This window comes from Labeo rohita, chromosome 9 (genome assembly GCF_022985175.1).
Source record: "Labeo rohita strain BAU-BD-2019 chromosome 9, IGBB_LRoh.1.0, whole genome shotgun sequence".
Taxonomy (NCBI): Eukaryota; Metazoa; Chordata; class Actinopteri; order Cypriniformes; family Cyprinidae; genus Labeo; species Labeo rohita.
The window spans coordinates 30,509,967-30,526,923 of NC_066877.1; the positions used below are offsets into that span (position 1 = coordinate 30,509,967).

Below are 16,957 nucleotides of genomic sequence, written 5' to 3' on the forward strand. Positions count from 1 at the left end.
CTGTGTTTTGTTATGAAAAACATATGACATTTACACGCATCTCGTAGCGTTAAAAAATTCCTTGCAAATGTGAAGCGATTTCAAGAACAGCTACTAAAACACTACAACGCTTGCCTGTCAGGGTCCAGGCCGTCGCGTATAACGGATGTGCTTTGCTCCATTTGCTCCAAGCGCTCTTTGGCACCAGACGCCCCGGACCGAGACCACGTAACACCAGCACAGCGCCCGTCCTGAAAGCAGGAGGAGAGGGTTAAACAATCTGCATCATATTAAACAAACCTAAATGCTTCAAGCTGCTACATACTCCCTAATGAAACATTTATGAAGGACCTCTAATGCAATTTTAGAAACACCTTGTCACTGGGCTTGCTAGAGAACAGAGTCATATGGATGAATGAGAGGCCAAACTGCCTTAGAGTGCGAGTTAACGCCGCAGGGGTGCAAAGCTCATTCCACTATAGGAAAGCATTTACATTTTTACAAGGACAGTTTAAACATTTGGCTTTTAGCATTTATTTATTCTCATGACCTCATCACATAGTGCCACCACTGAAACAATGCTTTATACTGTGAAAAATAAATGAAAAACAAACAGATTAATAAATATGCAGTGACCCCAAAATAATTAGCATTCTAAAAATGAACTTATCATTTTATTTTAACGGATGTTAAGTTCACACCGGTTTAGTTTATCACTGTAAACATGATCCACTACATCTTTCAACACACAAAATCAACCTTTTTTAATTTATGTGAAATGTTTTGCTTGAAAACTGTACTTGTGCTATCTTCATCTAAATTAAATGGCATTTTGGTTAATAGTTTGTATGTAATGTATTGATACTCATGATTTTTTCATTGTGACCTACATACAGTTTGGAATAACTAGGATTTTTGAATGTTTTTATTAAAAAGAAGTCTCTTTTGCTTACCAAGGCTGCATTCATTTAATGAAAAACAGTAAAAACAGTAATATTGTGAAATATTAGTACAATTTAAAATAACTGTTTTCTATTTAGATATGTTTTAAAATAGAATTTTTTCCTGTGATGCAAAGCTGAATTTTCAGTATCATCACTCCAGTCTTCAGTGTCACATGATCTTTCAGATCCTTCAGATATTATTCTGTTCCATTTCATTTTATTTCTTTGTGTTATTTATTAATTGATATTATTTTTTATTATTTAATTTTATTTATTAAAAGCATAGCATACATTGCCATACATTGCTTAGTTGAAATGTGCATATTTGCTTATAAAGCAAATTGGAAACACATGTCGGAGACTAAAATTAGGATTTAGGAAATAAAAATGCATCTTCATCTTCATCCTTATATATATATATATATATATATATATATATATATTACCACAAATAAAAGTTTGCATCAGATATTTTATTATTATAGTCCATATATACACATGTGTATGTGAGGGACAGTGGCACTTGTTTTGTAGAATAATAAAACTAAATAAAATAAATCATATTTACCCCAAACTTTTGAAGGTACAAATTTTAAGCAGCAAATCGGCATTTTAGAATGATTTCTGAAGGATCATGGGACACTGAAGACTAGATTAATGATGCTGAAAATTCAGCTTTGCATTACACAAATAAATTATGTTTTAAAATATATTCAAATAGAAAGCAGTTCTTTTAAACTGTAATATTTCACAATACTATAGTTTTTACTGTATTTTTCCTCAAATAAACGCAGCCTTGGTATACATTAAAAACATAAAAAATTATAATTACTGTATTCCAATCTTTTGACATACATTTTGTGGCCACTGTATATTTAAACTAAGAATATTTTCTAAAGGATACCAACACGAAGTTCATGACTCTGCAAGTGCAAACGGAGAGATTATCCATGCAAACATCAATGTTTGTAGGAACACGTTTGCACTGTTGGTTCACCAAAGCATGCCATCTTCACACCACATCCACAGAGTGAGGAACAAGGCATCTGTTGATCCTCAGCTACTTGCTAAAAAGATAAAGGGAATCATCATAGAAAAGCACATTTAAGGGATTACATTTTACACAAGTGTTGTGTCATTTCCAGTAGCAGCAACAGTCATATCAAGACTGACTGCACTTTCAGTAAAAGACGTAGCGCTGATAAAAATGAAAAACAGCTGCGTGTGATTCTGAGCAGAGCATCTTTGGCATTGAAAAACCGTTTGAGGCATTGGCTCATTGAGACCGATAAATACGCATTGATATATGTGTGCCCTTACAAAACACACTCACATATTAGATTCATCTGTGTGGCTTAGACTGAATTCTAACACTTCTATCAGGACTATAATATTCATCACATCCTCACAATTCTTCCCAGAACATCTACATCCAATTAAGATTACGCATGTCAATCTGTAAGACCACCAGACTGTCTTCTGCATGCCTTTCCTATTTGTTTCTGAATCTAAAATCGGCCCGCAAACATCTGCAGGTTGATGTGACAGGCTGCTGCAGAAAGGATTTCAGCTTATTAAAGAGTTCCAGGCCATGTGGAGCTGATTTGGAAGTGTCGAAGAGATATAAACACGTCATCTTAGCAGAGTGAAATATGGCACGGCACATCTTTGATCTGATGCAGGTCATCTCCAGAACCTGCCGGCTGGGTCAGATGGTACCCGACCTGCCCCTGCTGGGGCCTTCGAAGAAATCTATATGGTATCACGGCATATATATACCTGTAAGTCACGAGATTTTGGTCCGGAGCGGCTGCGCTGTGCCGCTGGGCCATATGGAGTCTATCTAAAGCGGCGGTGTTGATGGAGCGGGTCAGGCCAGGGGGAAACAGGCTTCAAAGTTGGGCACATGTCAATGTCTCTCTTATCCTTTCACTATGAATTACAGGACAGAAGATATTCATTCTTCCCAATCGCCTGATCCTTCATCCTGCTGGAAAATCCAAAAGAGTGTTTATCAAAGGCAGGTACTTCACCCACGGTTCACCCAAAAATATAAATGTGGTCATATTTACTCACCTTCATGTCGTTCCAAACCTGAAAAGATAAATTTTCAGCCGTTTTTCCTCTATATGTCTTTTGAATGTGCCATTTCAGATGGGATGTAATCTACGCTTTTAAAAAATACAGTTGAAGTCAAAAGTTTACATACACCTTGCAGCATCTGCAAAATGTTAATTATTTTGCCAAAACAAGAGGGATCTTACAAAACGCATGTTATTTTTTGCTTAGTACTGACCTGAATAAGATATTTCACATAAAAGACGTTTACATATTGTCCACAAGTTCAAAGTTTACATATGCTTGATTCTTAGTACTATGTTTTTACCTGAATGATCCACAGCTGTGTTATTGTTTAGTGATAGTTGTTCATGAGTCCCTTGTTTGTCAGTTAAACTGCCTGCTGTTCTTTAGAAAATCCTTCAGGTCCCACAAATTCTTTCTTTTCAGGTCCCGCATTTTTGTCTATTTGAACTCTTTCCAACAATGACTGTGAGATTTTGAGGTTCATCTTTTCACACTGAGGACAACTGAGGGACTCATAGGCAACTATTACAGAAGGTTCAAACGTTCACTGATGCTTCAGAAGGAAAACACAATGCATTAAGAGCAAGGGGTGAAAACTTTTGAATAGAATGTGCATTTTTCTTATTTTGCCGAAGTATCATATTCTTTCATTTAGTACTGCACTTCAGAAGCTACAGAAGATACTTACATGTTCCCCAGAAGACAAAATAAGCTAAATTTACCAATCTTAATACATCATGTTTCCTTCTGAAATGCATTGTGTTTCCTCCTGATGCTTCCTTCAGTAAGTGTTTGAACCTTCTGTGATATATGATAGTTGCATATGAGTCCCTCAGTTGTCCTCAGTATAAAAAGATGGGTCTCAAAATCATAGTAATTGTTGGAAAGGGTTCAAATACACAAAAAACCTGTAAAATTTGTGGGACCTGAAGGATTTTTCCGAAGAACAATGAGCAGTTAACTGTTCAGGACAAATAAAGGACTCATGAACAACTATCACTAAACAAAAAACAGCTGTGGATCATTCAGGTAACAACACAGTATTAAGAACCAAGTGTGTGTAAACTTTTGAACAGGGTCATTTTTATAACTTCAACTATTATTTTCTCTTGTGGACTATATGTAAACATCTTTTATGTGAAATATCTTCTTCAGGTCAGTACTAAATAAAAAAATAACATGAATTTTGTATGACCCCTTTTATTTTGGTAAAATAATTAACATTTTGCAGATTCTACAAGGTGTATGTAAACTTTTGACCTTTGAATCTTTGACTGTAAGATTCCAAAATAAGAACCGTTTTTGGTTTCCCAAAGAATCTTTTAGTGAACAGTTCTAAAAAGAACTTTTTTTTTTTTTTTTTTTTAAATATTCTAAAGAATCTTTTTTTTGGAATGGAAAGTTTCCATGGATGTTAAAAGTTTCTCAAGAATGGGAAAAAGTTCTTTGGATTATTAAAATGGTTCTTTTAGGAACTGTCTTTGGGAAACCAAAAATGGTTCTTCTATTGCATCGTTGTGTTTTGGAAACTTTACAGACTTAAAAAAAAAAGGGCACAAAGTTTTGGTGAATTATTCATTTTCATTTTCGGATTAACTGCTCATTTAAATGAGTTCAGTCTGTTAGTGTAGAACAGAGGAGATGAGGCAGAAAATTCCATTTGGGATTTGAGATTCGATCTACATTAGTAATATCAGTGTGGCAAATGGTTTTTACATCGTTCGGCATCTATGCATAACGTATGCAAAAGCCGGTTGACGCATTTGACAGTTTTCTCCTTTACATTAGAGATGTTGTAGCATGTAAAACTACAATTGCTTCAAGCTCTTTGATTAAGAAGCACTCATGTTGCATTAATCTTGACGCTCTGAACGCATAAACATCCCTCAGCGAAAATCCTTTCGGAACCAAGTTTTAACCAGAGTGGACACGGAGATCATCTGAGCATCCTCAAGGCTATTCTGACTGGCTCGGGCCCAAGTGTCAGTCATCCGTTCACATGTGGATTACATACATAAATCAAAGGGAAACAAATCTTCTTTCTGAAATAAAGTGTAATTTACAATTGAAAACTTTACAAATGTGACCAAACTGCTGCCTTATACAAAACATCCCAAAGCCTCTTTTGAACACTGGACACTGGTAAAAGAAATCTGACATGCATTATTATTGTCTTATTCAAAGAGACAGTCCAGGCCCGGCATTCAAATGGCCGTGTAAGAGAAAAAGCCTGTGAGGCCTTGCCAAAAGTTCTTCACAACAGGCTGACTCCTACATGTGTTTAGGGTATTGTGAAACCTTGGACTTATTCTGGAAAACAATAGGGAGAGGTCTTTCATCTGACTTGAAAGGATGGCGTGAAGAAAAGCCTGCAGAGAAATTCATCTACTGTGTGCCACATCTCAAAGAGGTGAGAGACCTTTCGTTGCATCTTAATATCCATGTAAATATTATGACCTGAAACATTAACGGGGGGACTTTCAGCATAAGGTGAAGGAGAATACTAAAATGTAATACCTAATGTATAGCTTGAAAAATTAAAGCTGTTGTAATCGTAGACATTTTGTGAATTCTCAAAATTAAATTTAACTGAGAAGGTTTATATACTGCATAGGCTAAAGCTTATGAGCTATAACTTTAAGAATTATGGTATAATGTGTTGCCTTTTTTACATTTTTAATGCATTTTAAGTTGTTTTGTGTCTGCTTTACTGTTGCATTTATTCTGCAAAGCCTATAATAAGCTGGTTAAAAGCAGGTTGCACTGTGACAACTTACCCCAATTGTTTCCAGGGCAATAACGACGGAAATGCTCAATTGTTTTTTTTTTCCCGACAACTCCACACCTATTGAGAAATATCCACTGATGTGTGACAAGTAGCCCCGATCTGTCTTATAGAATTATTTAAAAAGAATCAAATTAATAAATCTTTTAAAAAAATGAATGAATAAATAAAACAGACAACAAAATGTAACTTTTTAAATAAAATCTAAAATAAAAGAATTTCTAGAAATCTGCTTCCCTCATAAATTATAAGGTAATTCTTACTTTTTCAACAATATTTTACCATATTACATATATATTGCTTTGATAAATACAATGTAATATAATTTCATACATTCATTTTTAAATATCTTATGATTTCTTGAGAAATTGTGACAACTAGCCCAGATCTGTCTTTAAAAAAAAATCTAAAAGGCATCAAATATATAAACAAATGAATGAATGAATAAAACATAAGTAAACAAATAATAATAAAACAAAAATAAATAAAAGAGACAACAAAATTCATCTTTTTAAATAAAATCTAAAACAATTGTAGGCTGTAGGCAAGAAATTATAGAAATCTACTTTTTATATATAGAAAGAAAAATGTGAACAATATTTTACCATATGACGTACATATTGCTTTGTTAAATACACTATACATTGTACTATTTCGTTTTTTCTCCTATAAACATTTTTAGAAGTATCATGTACATTATTTCATCTATAATTTCACACATTCATTTTTAAATATCTTATGATTTCTTGAGAAATTAAGTAAAAAGTATGACCACTAGCCCTAATCTGACTTAAAAAATAACTCAAAAAGGCATCAAATAAGTAAAAAAATAAATAAAATTGAATAAAACAGACAACAAAATTAAAATCCATTTTTAAATATCTTATAATTTCTTGAGAAATGAAGAAGTGTGACAGCTAGCGCCGATCTGTCTTAAGAAATAATTCAAAAAGGCTTCAATTCTTACTTTCTACCTATAGAAAAAAAAACATTTTCAACAATATTTCACCATATTACATAATTGCTTTGATAAATAGAAAATAGATTTTATTTTCTTCTAAAACATTTTTCAGAACTATAATGTACATTATGTCATGTTAATCTTTAAATATCTTATGATTTCTTAAAAAAATAAGTAAAAAGTGTGACAACTAGCCCCAATCTGTCTTAAAAACTGATTCAAAAAGGCATCAAATAAGTAAACAAATAATAAAAAAATGACTGAATAAATAAAACGGACAACAAAATTAACCTTTTAAAAAATGTAAGGCAAAAAAATTCTAGAAACCTATTAGTATTTAGTATTAGTATTAGTTTTTCTTCTAACACATTTTTAGAAGTATAATGCACATTATTTTAGCTATAATTTCATACATTTTTATCTTATGACTTCTTGAGAAATTAAAGAATATTAACTTAGGTAAAAAAGTGTGACACCTAGTAAATAAACCCTAATTAAAGATAAATAAATGAAATCTATTTTTCTCATAAATTAGGTGGTTCCTACTTTTATTACCATTACATATTGGCTTATATTGCAATATCCATTGTATATTGCAAATGTGAGATAATTATTTTTACTTCTAAAAAAAATTTTTTTTTTTTAATTGTACAACGTAAAGTATTTTACATGTGTAATTTTTACCATAATACCTGCCCGTTTTAATTCCACCATTTTACACTCTTTTGTAATTTTTACAGCGTGAGATTTAACATATCGTCTCAAACTGAGAGTATCTGTCTAAAAGTGGGGCATAATTTGAGTGGCAGCCGGTGGAGAGGTGCAGTGTAACTTTAGACTGGTCCTCCTCGTTTATTAGTCCGCCAATCAGAGAGCAGCGCTTCCTCCCCCTCCATTCACACTAGTATTTAGCATCAGAGACTAGGATAAAGTTTCCCAAAAAATTAGGAAAAAACTTCCTGCGGGAGGAAAACTGTGCCAAGCTGTACTTCTGGAAGTGGAGGCGCAGTCTCGGGACTTCGTGAGGACAAACAAACTGCAGCAAAACGCACGGATATTACGGTCTAACCACGGATTCAAAGGTGGAGAGCGCGTTTTCTCCTCGACCTTCTCATTTCTTTAAAAAAGAAATGGAAGAGAGTTCAAGCTCTCCCGTCTCCCCAGTGGACAGCCTGGTGACCAGCGAGGAGGAGTTGGACAGACAACAGAAAAGGTTCGGGAGGAAGAGGAGACACAGTAAAAAATCCAGCGAGGACGGCAGCAGCCCGAGCTCCGTGAATAAGCGGAGCAAAAAGCCCAGCCCGAGCAGCACTCAGTCCTTCGAGGAGCTGCAGAACCAGCGCGTCCTGGCGAACGTCAGGGAGAGGCAACGGACTCAGTCGCTGAACGAAGCCTTCGCGTCTTTGCGCAAAATCATCCCCACGCTCCCCTCGGATAAACTCAGCAAGATACAGACGCTCAAGCTCGCCTCCAGGTACATTGATTTCCTCTGTCAGGTGCTGCAGAGCGACGAGATGGACAGCAAGATGTCGAGCTGCAGCTACGTCGCGCACGAAAGACTCAGTTACGCCTTTTCGGTCTGGAGGATGGAGGGCGCCTGGTCGATGTCTGCGTCCCACTAGCAGCGAGACTCGTCCGCACAATGCCGAAAGGGTGGGTACAATGATGGCAATTCAGCTCAAGACGGTGTTTCATTGTCGGGATAGCTCTTTTACCACAGTAGCGTGCTTTTAGAGAAACTCCAGCTGTTATGGACAACTGACAGTTCAATGCACGAATGCAGCACCATAAAAATAGCCATTTAGATACTACTATTATACCACAAAATATTTTTTCATGATTTATTACTAATAGGTGGATGTGCTGCAGCAATAAACTGAAGCGACTGCACTTAAGGAACGCCTGTATCCTCCTGAGGCAATGCACAAAAAGCATTTTGATTATTTTACAGTTTTTAACACAAAATCAAAGTATGCTATTAGAAATATTCTTTAAAAAAATAGTTTTTATGTTTAATATATATTTATTTCTTATCTTTATGGAATGTCTACACAATATAAACTAGGATAGATATTAACATAAATGTTTACTTGACTACAAAAATGATTGCTGTAGCGAGGATATTCAAATTATTATTATTTTTGTTATTATAACCACACCCCCAAAAAGCTGGTGTCACAGTAAAGGCCAAAACGTTTTCTTTAAGATATTTTAGGATATAAACCAGTGGTTTAGAAATAAATGCCAGGCGTCGTTATATCCAATTTTGACTAATATGGGAGAACACACACATATATAGACAATTATTATATATTATATTATTTTTTAAAGACAAATATAAAATCATAAAACCAACTAAATCGCGCATTTAGAGTAGGAAATACAAAAAAGAACGTTCATTGTAATTGCTATGAGAATTGGATGGTTACACATTCCTTGACTGCTAAAGCATTTCTAGCAAAATCAAAATAGAGAAATCACAAAAAGTATGGCGAGAATTATAGTAATGTGGTTTATGCTTTCTCGAAATAACAAGGAAAACAAATGCTGCGTTATCATTTTTCTCAGTTAAGTTCATGTCACGACGGGTCAAAGCGTTTCCGACTTTTATCCAGTACAAATAAACATATTCACACAATATCGTCGATCTTACGAAACGAATAACGACCCAACCGTGAGAAGCTCCTCACGGATCATTTATATTCAGTGGAACATTTTCCCTTTAGTGAATAAAAGTAACATTTCTCCAGCGATTTAAAGTCTGGCTACAAAGCGCATTAGCTAAAAACAGCGTGAGATAGAAATGAAAAAAAGAATTAGTATCGTGATTGAGGAGAAACGGGATGCATTTGAACGTTTTTATATTAGGAAGATTCTCTGAAACCCCTGAAGAAAAACAAAAGAAAACAGGTGACTTCTTGGTATACACGTTCAGTTTGACAGTGGTTTTTGGGAGATTAAAAAAAGTTCTTGATAACCTGCTAGGTTCTTCAGATCAGTGTTTTGGCGTTCTTTAAAGCACCTGTATATTGAAGAACAGCGCTCAGCTGAACGAAAAGATTCTGCTATATGACATCAGGAAGTGACGTTCTTTTTGGTTCTACAGGAACCTTTATTTTTAAGTGAGAAGGTGCGCTGCCACCTAAACCGTGTTTATTCTTGTAAAATAACTGCACAGCAACCACTAAAACCAAAGACTGACATATTTAAGGCAATGCTGAAATCTTTCAGTTTTGAAATCGTTTAAATTAAAATTTGCTTCAGCATTTAATTATTATTTTCATTTTATTTATCAGCTAAATTATGCACTGGGGTCTCCAATTAATTAGTGATACCATGTGGCGTTTGTTGTATGAACCTGCACATTTATAATACTGATTATGCTCCTATTTTAAATATTAAGTAAGATATTAAAATAAGTAAAAGTGATGAATCCACCAGAGTTTAGCTGCAAAATGTTTTGTTGTATGCGCTGGACTAAGCCTCCATCAATCAAGACAACACACAGCTGTCAAAAGAAATGTGTTAAACTTAAAATGTTAAACTGAATCCTTGTGATGACATTAGTTTGTATTCTAACTGATTTACATGAAACTGCTTGGATGAAATAATATGTGCTACTGAGAAATCAGAAGAAAGGCAGGTGTACGGCTTCGGATTTCAAACCAAATGACCTCCTAAAACAGCTATTTTCCAGTGACGTAATTCCACCTGGGATTTGTGTAGCATGTTTGAACCAAGCCTTTTCCTGTGTAAGCATGTGCTCCCACTCAGAATTAAATAATGGGATCATTAATAGCTTCCCATTTCTGTACATTTTAAACCGAGGCTGTGCGTTCAACCGCAGACAAATTCCTCTCAAGCTTCAGCAGATTTTTAAATCTAAATGATGCTTATATGTCTTTTTTTTCTTCTTCCACAGACTGTTTACTTCCACTAATTTTGAAGACACCAAAGGATTTATTGATGAACCTCTAAACCTCAGTGACGTGGCCAAAGGACATTCAGTAGATACACCTACGGACTTGAGCATCCTCGCGAAGGACACAACGAAAGGAGCTTTTTATATACTTAGAGGAAACGTAGATGACGTCTCCTGTGTCGTCAAATACATTTAATCTTTTTCACAAGTTATTCTTAAATGTCGCCATGCTGATAGTACAGGAAGGCCATCTGTTATCTGTATGGAAACTATATTTCGTGTTTGTCTCTAAACAGAAGAGTTTATATATATGAACAAAAAAAACTATTGTACATAGGCTACCTGTGAGTATTGTCAGCTTTTTTTAAGGGACCAATGCAATTTAGAGCAATACTTTCTTGAAGTACGCTGCATGGATGAATGCATACATTTGATTTTTTCTATGCAACATTTTTGATTTCCGTCCATTGTACATTTTGCTTATTTATTAAAACATATTTTTGAACATGTGGGCTGAACACTTTGCTTTGATTCAGATTTTCCCCTTATTTTGTTACTGTTATAAAACAGTGCAGGTTCATTAGCCGAAGAGAAAATCCAGCCAGTTTTACCCCTGAGCTTATAAAAAAAAAAAAAGCTTGTCCGCTTTAATAAGAAGAAATCACTGAATCCAGACGGCTGGAGGCAAATGCTTTAACAACCGCAGATAACCACCGCATTTAAATACCGGACCCCTACCAGACCTTTTCATTTCTCCTTTAAATCTACACCAATGCTCGCAAAGCATTTAATTGTTTACATCTCATTTTCCCAGGCTTGGCTCGATAGAAATCTAAAAGAAACGACTCCACTGTTGAGGCATTAGTGTTTGATAAAAGCTCAGTTGTTCTGTAGGCCTGGTCAGGAATAATTTCACTCTGCTTTTTAAAACATCTAATGGCGTAAGTGAGAAAATGTTTCTTTCCAGTTTTATGGCACTTAATAACTATTCTAAAGGTTGTGTTTATTGTTTTGATTGCTTTTATCAATTTATTTGATTTTATGACATTTTAAATAACAGCTGAAGTCGACTGTTATACTTTGGGTCAATGACGTCTATAGATGTCTGAATGTTTAAAAATATAGTTATAATAGAGTTAAATAAAATAATTTAAAACAGCATTCCTGTTGGTTTTATACATTTCTTTGAATAAAAACAGGACTTTATGAATAATAATGTGGTTGGTGTAACCAAGTTCAAAAGGGTTCTCTCTGTTTTATGGTTTTCTAGTCACATGACAACAAAATTACTTCCTGCGTGCTTGTTATGCCACACTTATTTTTTCATTTCACAAAAGTAGCTGTTTCAAAAGTCAATGTTTTAAAACATAATTGCTTCAGTGCTTGTTTTTAAGAAAATAATAATAAAAGAGTATGCCAGGCTACAATCTCATACCTTATTAAACCCTACACAAATATGAAAACTAAGTTTAATTCAAAAAAGAAAGATATAAAAGGTGTCATTTTACTGACAAACAAAACTGGCGACACGCCATTCACCCAAATACAGAGATATGCTTACGAGAAAACAGCTGCAGTTTAAAAATAAGTTTTTAAATATTCTCTTGTGGTGACGGGGAAACCCAAAGAAAAACAGACTGGTGAAAACTGTGGTGAAGAGTGAGAACCAACCCGTTAGATACACACCTCTTTCTTTCTTCTGTGCACCTGCGCAAATCTCTGCAACCGCAGCGAAAACGAACTAAACGCAGTGGTCTAGAGAACGCCTTGACGTCGAGACGCACCGCGACGCAGAGGGGGGGAAGACGACGTCCGTCTGACAAAAAGAGAAACAATTAGTAAACATAAGTGCATACGGAATGCAACAGCATTTTCAGTTTTGATAAAGTGAAATAGGTTCACACTTCGCACGTGAAGAGATGTGTTTACTGTATTGAGGGAGAGTGGGTCTTAATTAGTGATTCGGTTAAACTTGTTGACAAAATGAATTGTTTACGAATTCTACTATGCTTCGTTCACATATCAAGTTTAACAAACCGGACTGAATCAGTCAGGACGCCTCTCGAGTCTAACTCGATGTCTAACTCATAAGAGGCCGAGGGAAACCGTGACTGAACCGATCGAAAATACGCAAAAGGCGAAAAGATTTAAATTCAAAATGTTAAAAAGCTATTTAAAAATACAGCAGCATGTGCTACAAAAGGCTTTATTAGTAAGTTTTAGAGCAATTGATATTCATTGATCAATTGATTACATAGGCTTAACGTCATGACGTAAAAGAATCACTGAATCTTTTTGAGCGATTTGAAGGAACCGATTCGCGGAAAAGATTCGGATATTCCACACATAAATAGACAATCTAAGGCACACGGATTAAAAAAAAATTATAATAATAAAAACGCTCGTGTGTTCACTGTGTTGAGGGAGAGTGTGTATCCATCAGCAGCGTGTTTGATAATGTCTCATTATTCCCGCCTTCCTTCTGAGCCAGAATGCCTCGGGGCCACAGTTACGGAGTGGTGCGAGCCCCAGATGTTTCCCGTAAAATCAGACGGAAAAAGCAACAAAATTTTAATTTGCAGTAAAACGGATAAAGTAAAGGTTTACGCTGCATGTGCCGCAGAAAGGATTTCATGTTCAAGCTAATGCCAAGGTTACATTACACTGTGGGGGTGGGCCCTGGCAGGACATACATTTCCTTCTGCTAAACCTACAATCAGATTTGTAGGCTACCACCCTAGTGGCTTACTCTTACCTTCTGTGTTGATAGTAAACTATAGGTTATAGAGGAAACATAAGCAACTAAAAGACAGATGAAGAAAAAAAACTTCTGACTGGAGTAAAATGCTGATAAACACAACACCTGTGGCCTCACACTGATGTTAATGCGCTGTAGTGAGCCTAATGAATTACATTAGCATTCTTACTGGAAGCATTGCTTTTTTTCCTATTATAAAACTTCCATTCCATAATTCTAAAACTGAATGAGTTTCTTTAATGCAATATAAAATAAAATATTTTGTCCACATATTAGATTCAATGGGGTCCAGTGTTTAGGCAATCAAAATATCTTAAATAATTACCCATGACTACAAGTGGCTTATTGATTTAGTATTTCATATTTCATAATATGTGCCGCTTAGCCATTTGTAGCTAGTCTGTAACAAGTGATATTCTTGTGAGGGAACTCGAATGCTGATTTTAAGGCTCTCCTGTTGACAATAAGTGGAATCAGGATGGGTAACAATTTGATCCCCCAACACTCATATGAGGCTGATTCTGGCCTACTTGCCCTAAAACAGCTCCACGTGTACAATGTACGAACCCGCAGGACAGCATCCGTGCTCTAGTGTGGATGACGTGGCAATGGAGCACATGTTTGGCCTTAGATCGCATACAAACGTCTGCGCTGAATCACCGACCAGCAGATCAAATCAGGACATGGTTGAAGGACAGTAGATTCAGACAGTGTTACGAACATGCGTTCTGGGACAAAACATCTACAGTGCAGGTGTTCCGGCACAGGTGGAGCGCTGTACACTGACAGCGTTTCATCTGGGAACAACAGGTGGAGATATTTACATTCAGTATAAACAATCCAAAAAGCCAGGAAGGGATTATGGTGGAAAAGAAGAGTTCTGGAATCCACTGGACCTTTACATACATAGAACAGAAAAAAGACAATAAAAAAAAAAAAAAAGTACTGGGAGGTAAGATCAGGACATCCAGGGGCTTATCGAAAGGTTAAAAGGGCCCTAATGGATGATTCCTAAATAACTAACTACTGAAAATTTTAAAGACTCTAATGAATGATTGATAACTAATTTCACTAGCTAAAAAACTAACAACTGACATTTTCAAAAATGCTAATGGAGGATTCTTAATAAACTAACAATTGAAATGTTCAAGGACCCTTAATGTATGATTTCTAACTAAGTAACCAATTTACTAATGATATTTTTAAAGACCCTATTAGATGATTTCTAAGTACAGTTAACTACCTACATACCTAACTACATTATCAAAGACTCTAATGGATGATTCCTAACTAACACTCCCTCCCTTCCCTGCCTACCTACCAACATACTACTTAATGACTTAAATCATCAAAGAGCCTAATGGATGATTCCTAACTAAAACTACCTACATACATACCTTCCTATCTACCTACCTACCTAACTAACTTACTACTTAACAACACTGTCAATATTATAATGGATAATTCCAAACTAAAACTACCTACCCAACTAACTAACTATTTAACAACACCATTAGACACCCTGATGGACGACTCCTAACTAAAACTACCTCAATATCTACCTACCTACCTACCTAACTAACTACTTAAAGACATCAAAGACCCTAACTGATGATTCCTCACTAAAACTACCTACCTAAGTAACTAACAACATTATCAAAGAGTCTACTGGATAATTCCTAACTAAAACTACCTTCCTAAATACCTACCTACCTTCTAACGAACCAGCTAACAACATTATCAAAGACTAATGGATGATTCCTAACTAAAACTACCTAATTAAAATGACCTACCTAGTACCTAAATACCTACCTACCTTAGTAACTAACTAACAACATTATCAAATATTCTACTGGATGATTCCTAACTAAACTACCTACCTACCTACCTACCTACATTATCAAAGACTCTAATGGATGATTCATAACTAAACTAACCTACCTACCTACCCAACTAACTAACTAAATACATTATCAAAGACTCTAATGGATGATTCCTAACTAAAACTACCTACCTACCTAAGTAACTAACTACTTAACAACATTATCAAATATTCTACTGGATGATTCCTAACTAAAACTACCTACCTACCTACCTACCTAACTAACTAACTAACTAACAACATTATCAAATACTGTAATGGATCATTAACTAACTACATTATCAAACACCCTAATGAATGATTCCTAACTAAAACTAGCTAACTAACAGCATTATCAAATACTCTAATCGATGATTCCTAACTAAAACTACATACCTAAATACCTACCTACCTAACTTCTTAACAACATTATCAAAGACACTAATGGATTATTAACTAACTATATACTTAGAAACTAACTTTTGAAATTTAAAAGACTCAAAAGGATGATTCCTAATGATGTTTTCAACTTCCTTAATGGGTGATTCCTAAATAACTATAACTACTGTCTGACTAACTAACTAACCAACTAACCAACCAACCAGCTAAGTAACAAGCTCTCTGTCTAGCAATTAACCCAAAAGACCCTAGCAACTGCTTGCCCGCTGCTTGGCATCAATTAAAGTACATAAAGCATAAATAACCTTCAAACAGCCTCTAAGCTATTTTAGACTTTCAGACGAGGGGTGTCCAGCTATTATTTAAAGTGTGAAAAACTCTACTTCTGCAGTTTTCATTCATGTTCATTTCTGAATGAATGCGCCTATAATTTCACTGTGAAATGACCTTGAGCTTTGAAAAAAGCACTATACAAATTATGCTTATTATTATTATTATCATCCATTAACTGTGAGAGGGAACAGACGTTCAGTCTTCCACTGCCAGCAACACCACCTCTCCCTTCACCCTGGGAAGCACCAAAAACACTTCACAGCCACAATCATTCCAAAAGCACATCACTCCCCCTCAGTCCTCTCTAAAATTCCTCCAGTTTTTCCACCACTGGGGAGATTTCCGCTGCTCTTGGAGGCAGAATCAAACTGGACAAGAAAATGGCTTAAAACACTAAAGTGGCTGTAAAAGCTGTACACATGCAGACCAGGCTATGGAAATTACCTCCGGACTGATGTGGCTCTTACTCAGCATTCACCAGTGGTTTGCATAATTCTGTATTATGATTCACCAGCATCACTATTCGGTCTCAGGCCTCTTCACTCAAAGTGTATAACGTGAGCAGCTGTGAATTATAACAAAAACAATGGCGTTACACATGACTTTCAAGAGCTAAAAGGGCAGAAATTCATCACCTTAACTGGATCAGGCAACTTGCACTAATGTTCAGTGGTTAAACTAAGGTGCAATAGCTCACACACCGGCTGCGGTAATCTGATCCCGTCTCGTCTGTGGATTCATACCACGGCACACTCGCACACCAGACCACTTTCCTCTTCATTAGAAGAAAGGTCATACCAGGCTACTGGGGTGAGGAGCTGTTATTCTCTCATTACGATACATACCACCGATACACCATATAACCAAGCACAATGCTAGTTTCCAGCAATTCATTTAGCTAGGAAACTAAAAGTGAAAATTCTGTGCAGG

At 35.7% G+C, this 16,957-nt stretch overlaps 1 protein-coding gene across 1 annotated transcript; it reads left to right on the top strand.

The window, feature by feature from the left end:
- The first annotated feature begins 7,673 nt into the window (after window positions 1–7,673).
- twist2 lies at window positions 7,674–11,164 on the top strand. Its single transcript, XM_051119054.1, has 2 exons — window positions 7,674–8,407; window positions 10,677–11,164. The coding sequence occupies exon 1, from the start codon at window positions 7,885–7,887 to the stop codon at window positions 8,374–8,376; it is 492 nt and encodes a 163-aa protein (XP_050975011.1). The 5' UTR covers window positions 7,674–7,884; the 3' UTR covers window positions 8,377–8,407; window positions 10,677–11,164.
- Window positions 11,165–16,957: the final 5,793 nt, after the last annotated feature.

Coding starts and splice junctions, on each gene's coding strand:
- twist2 (XM_051119054.1), top strand. CDS start 7,885: ATGGAAGAGAGTTCAAGCTCTCCCGTCTCCCCAGTGGACAGCCTGGTG.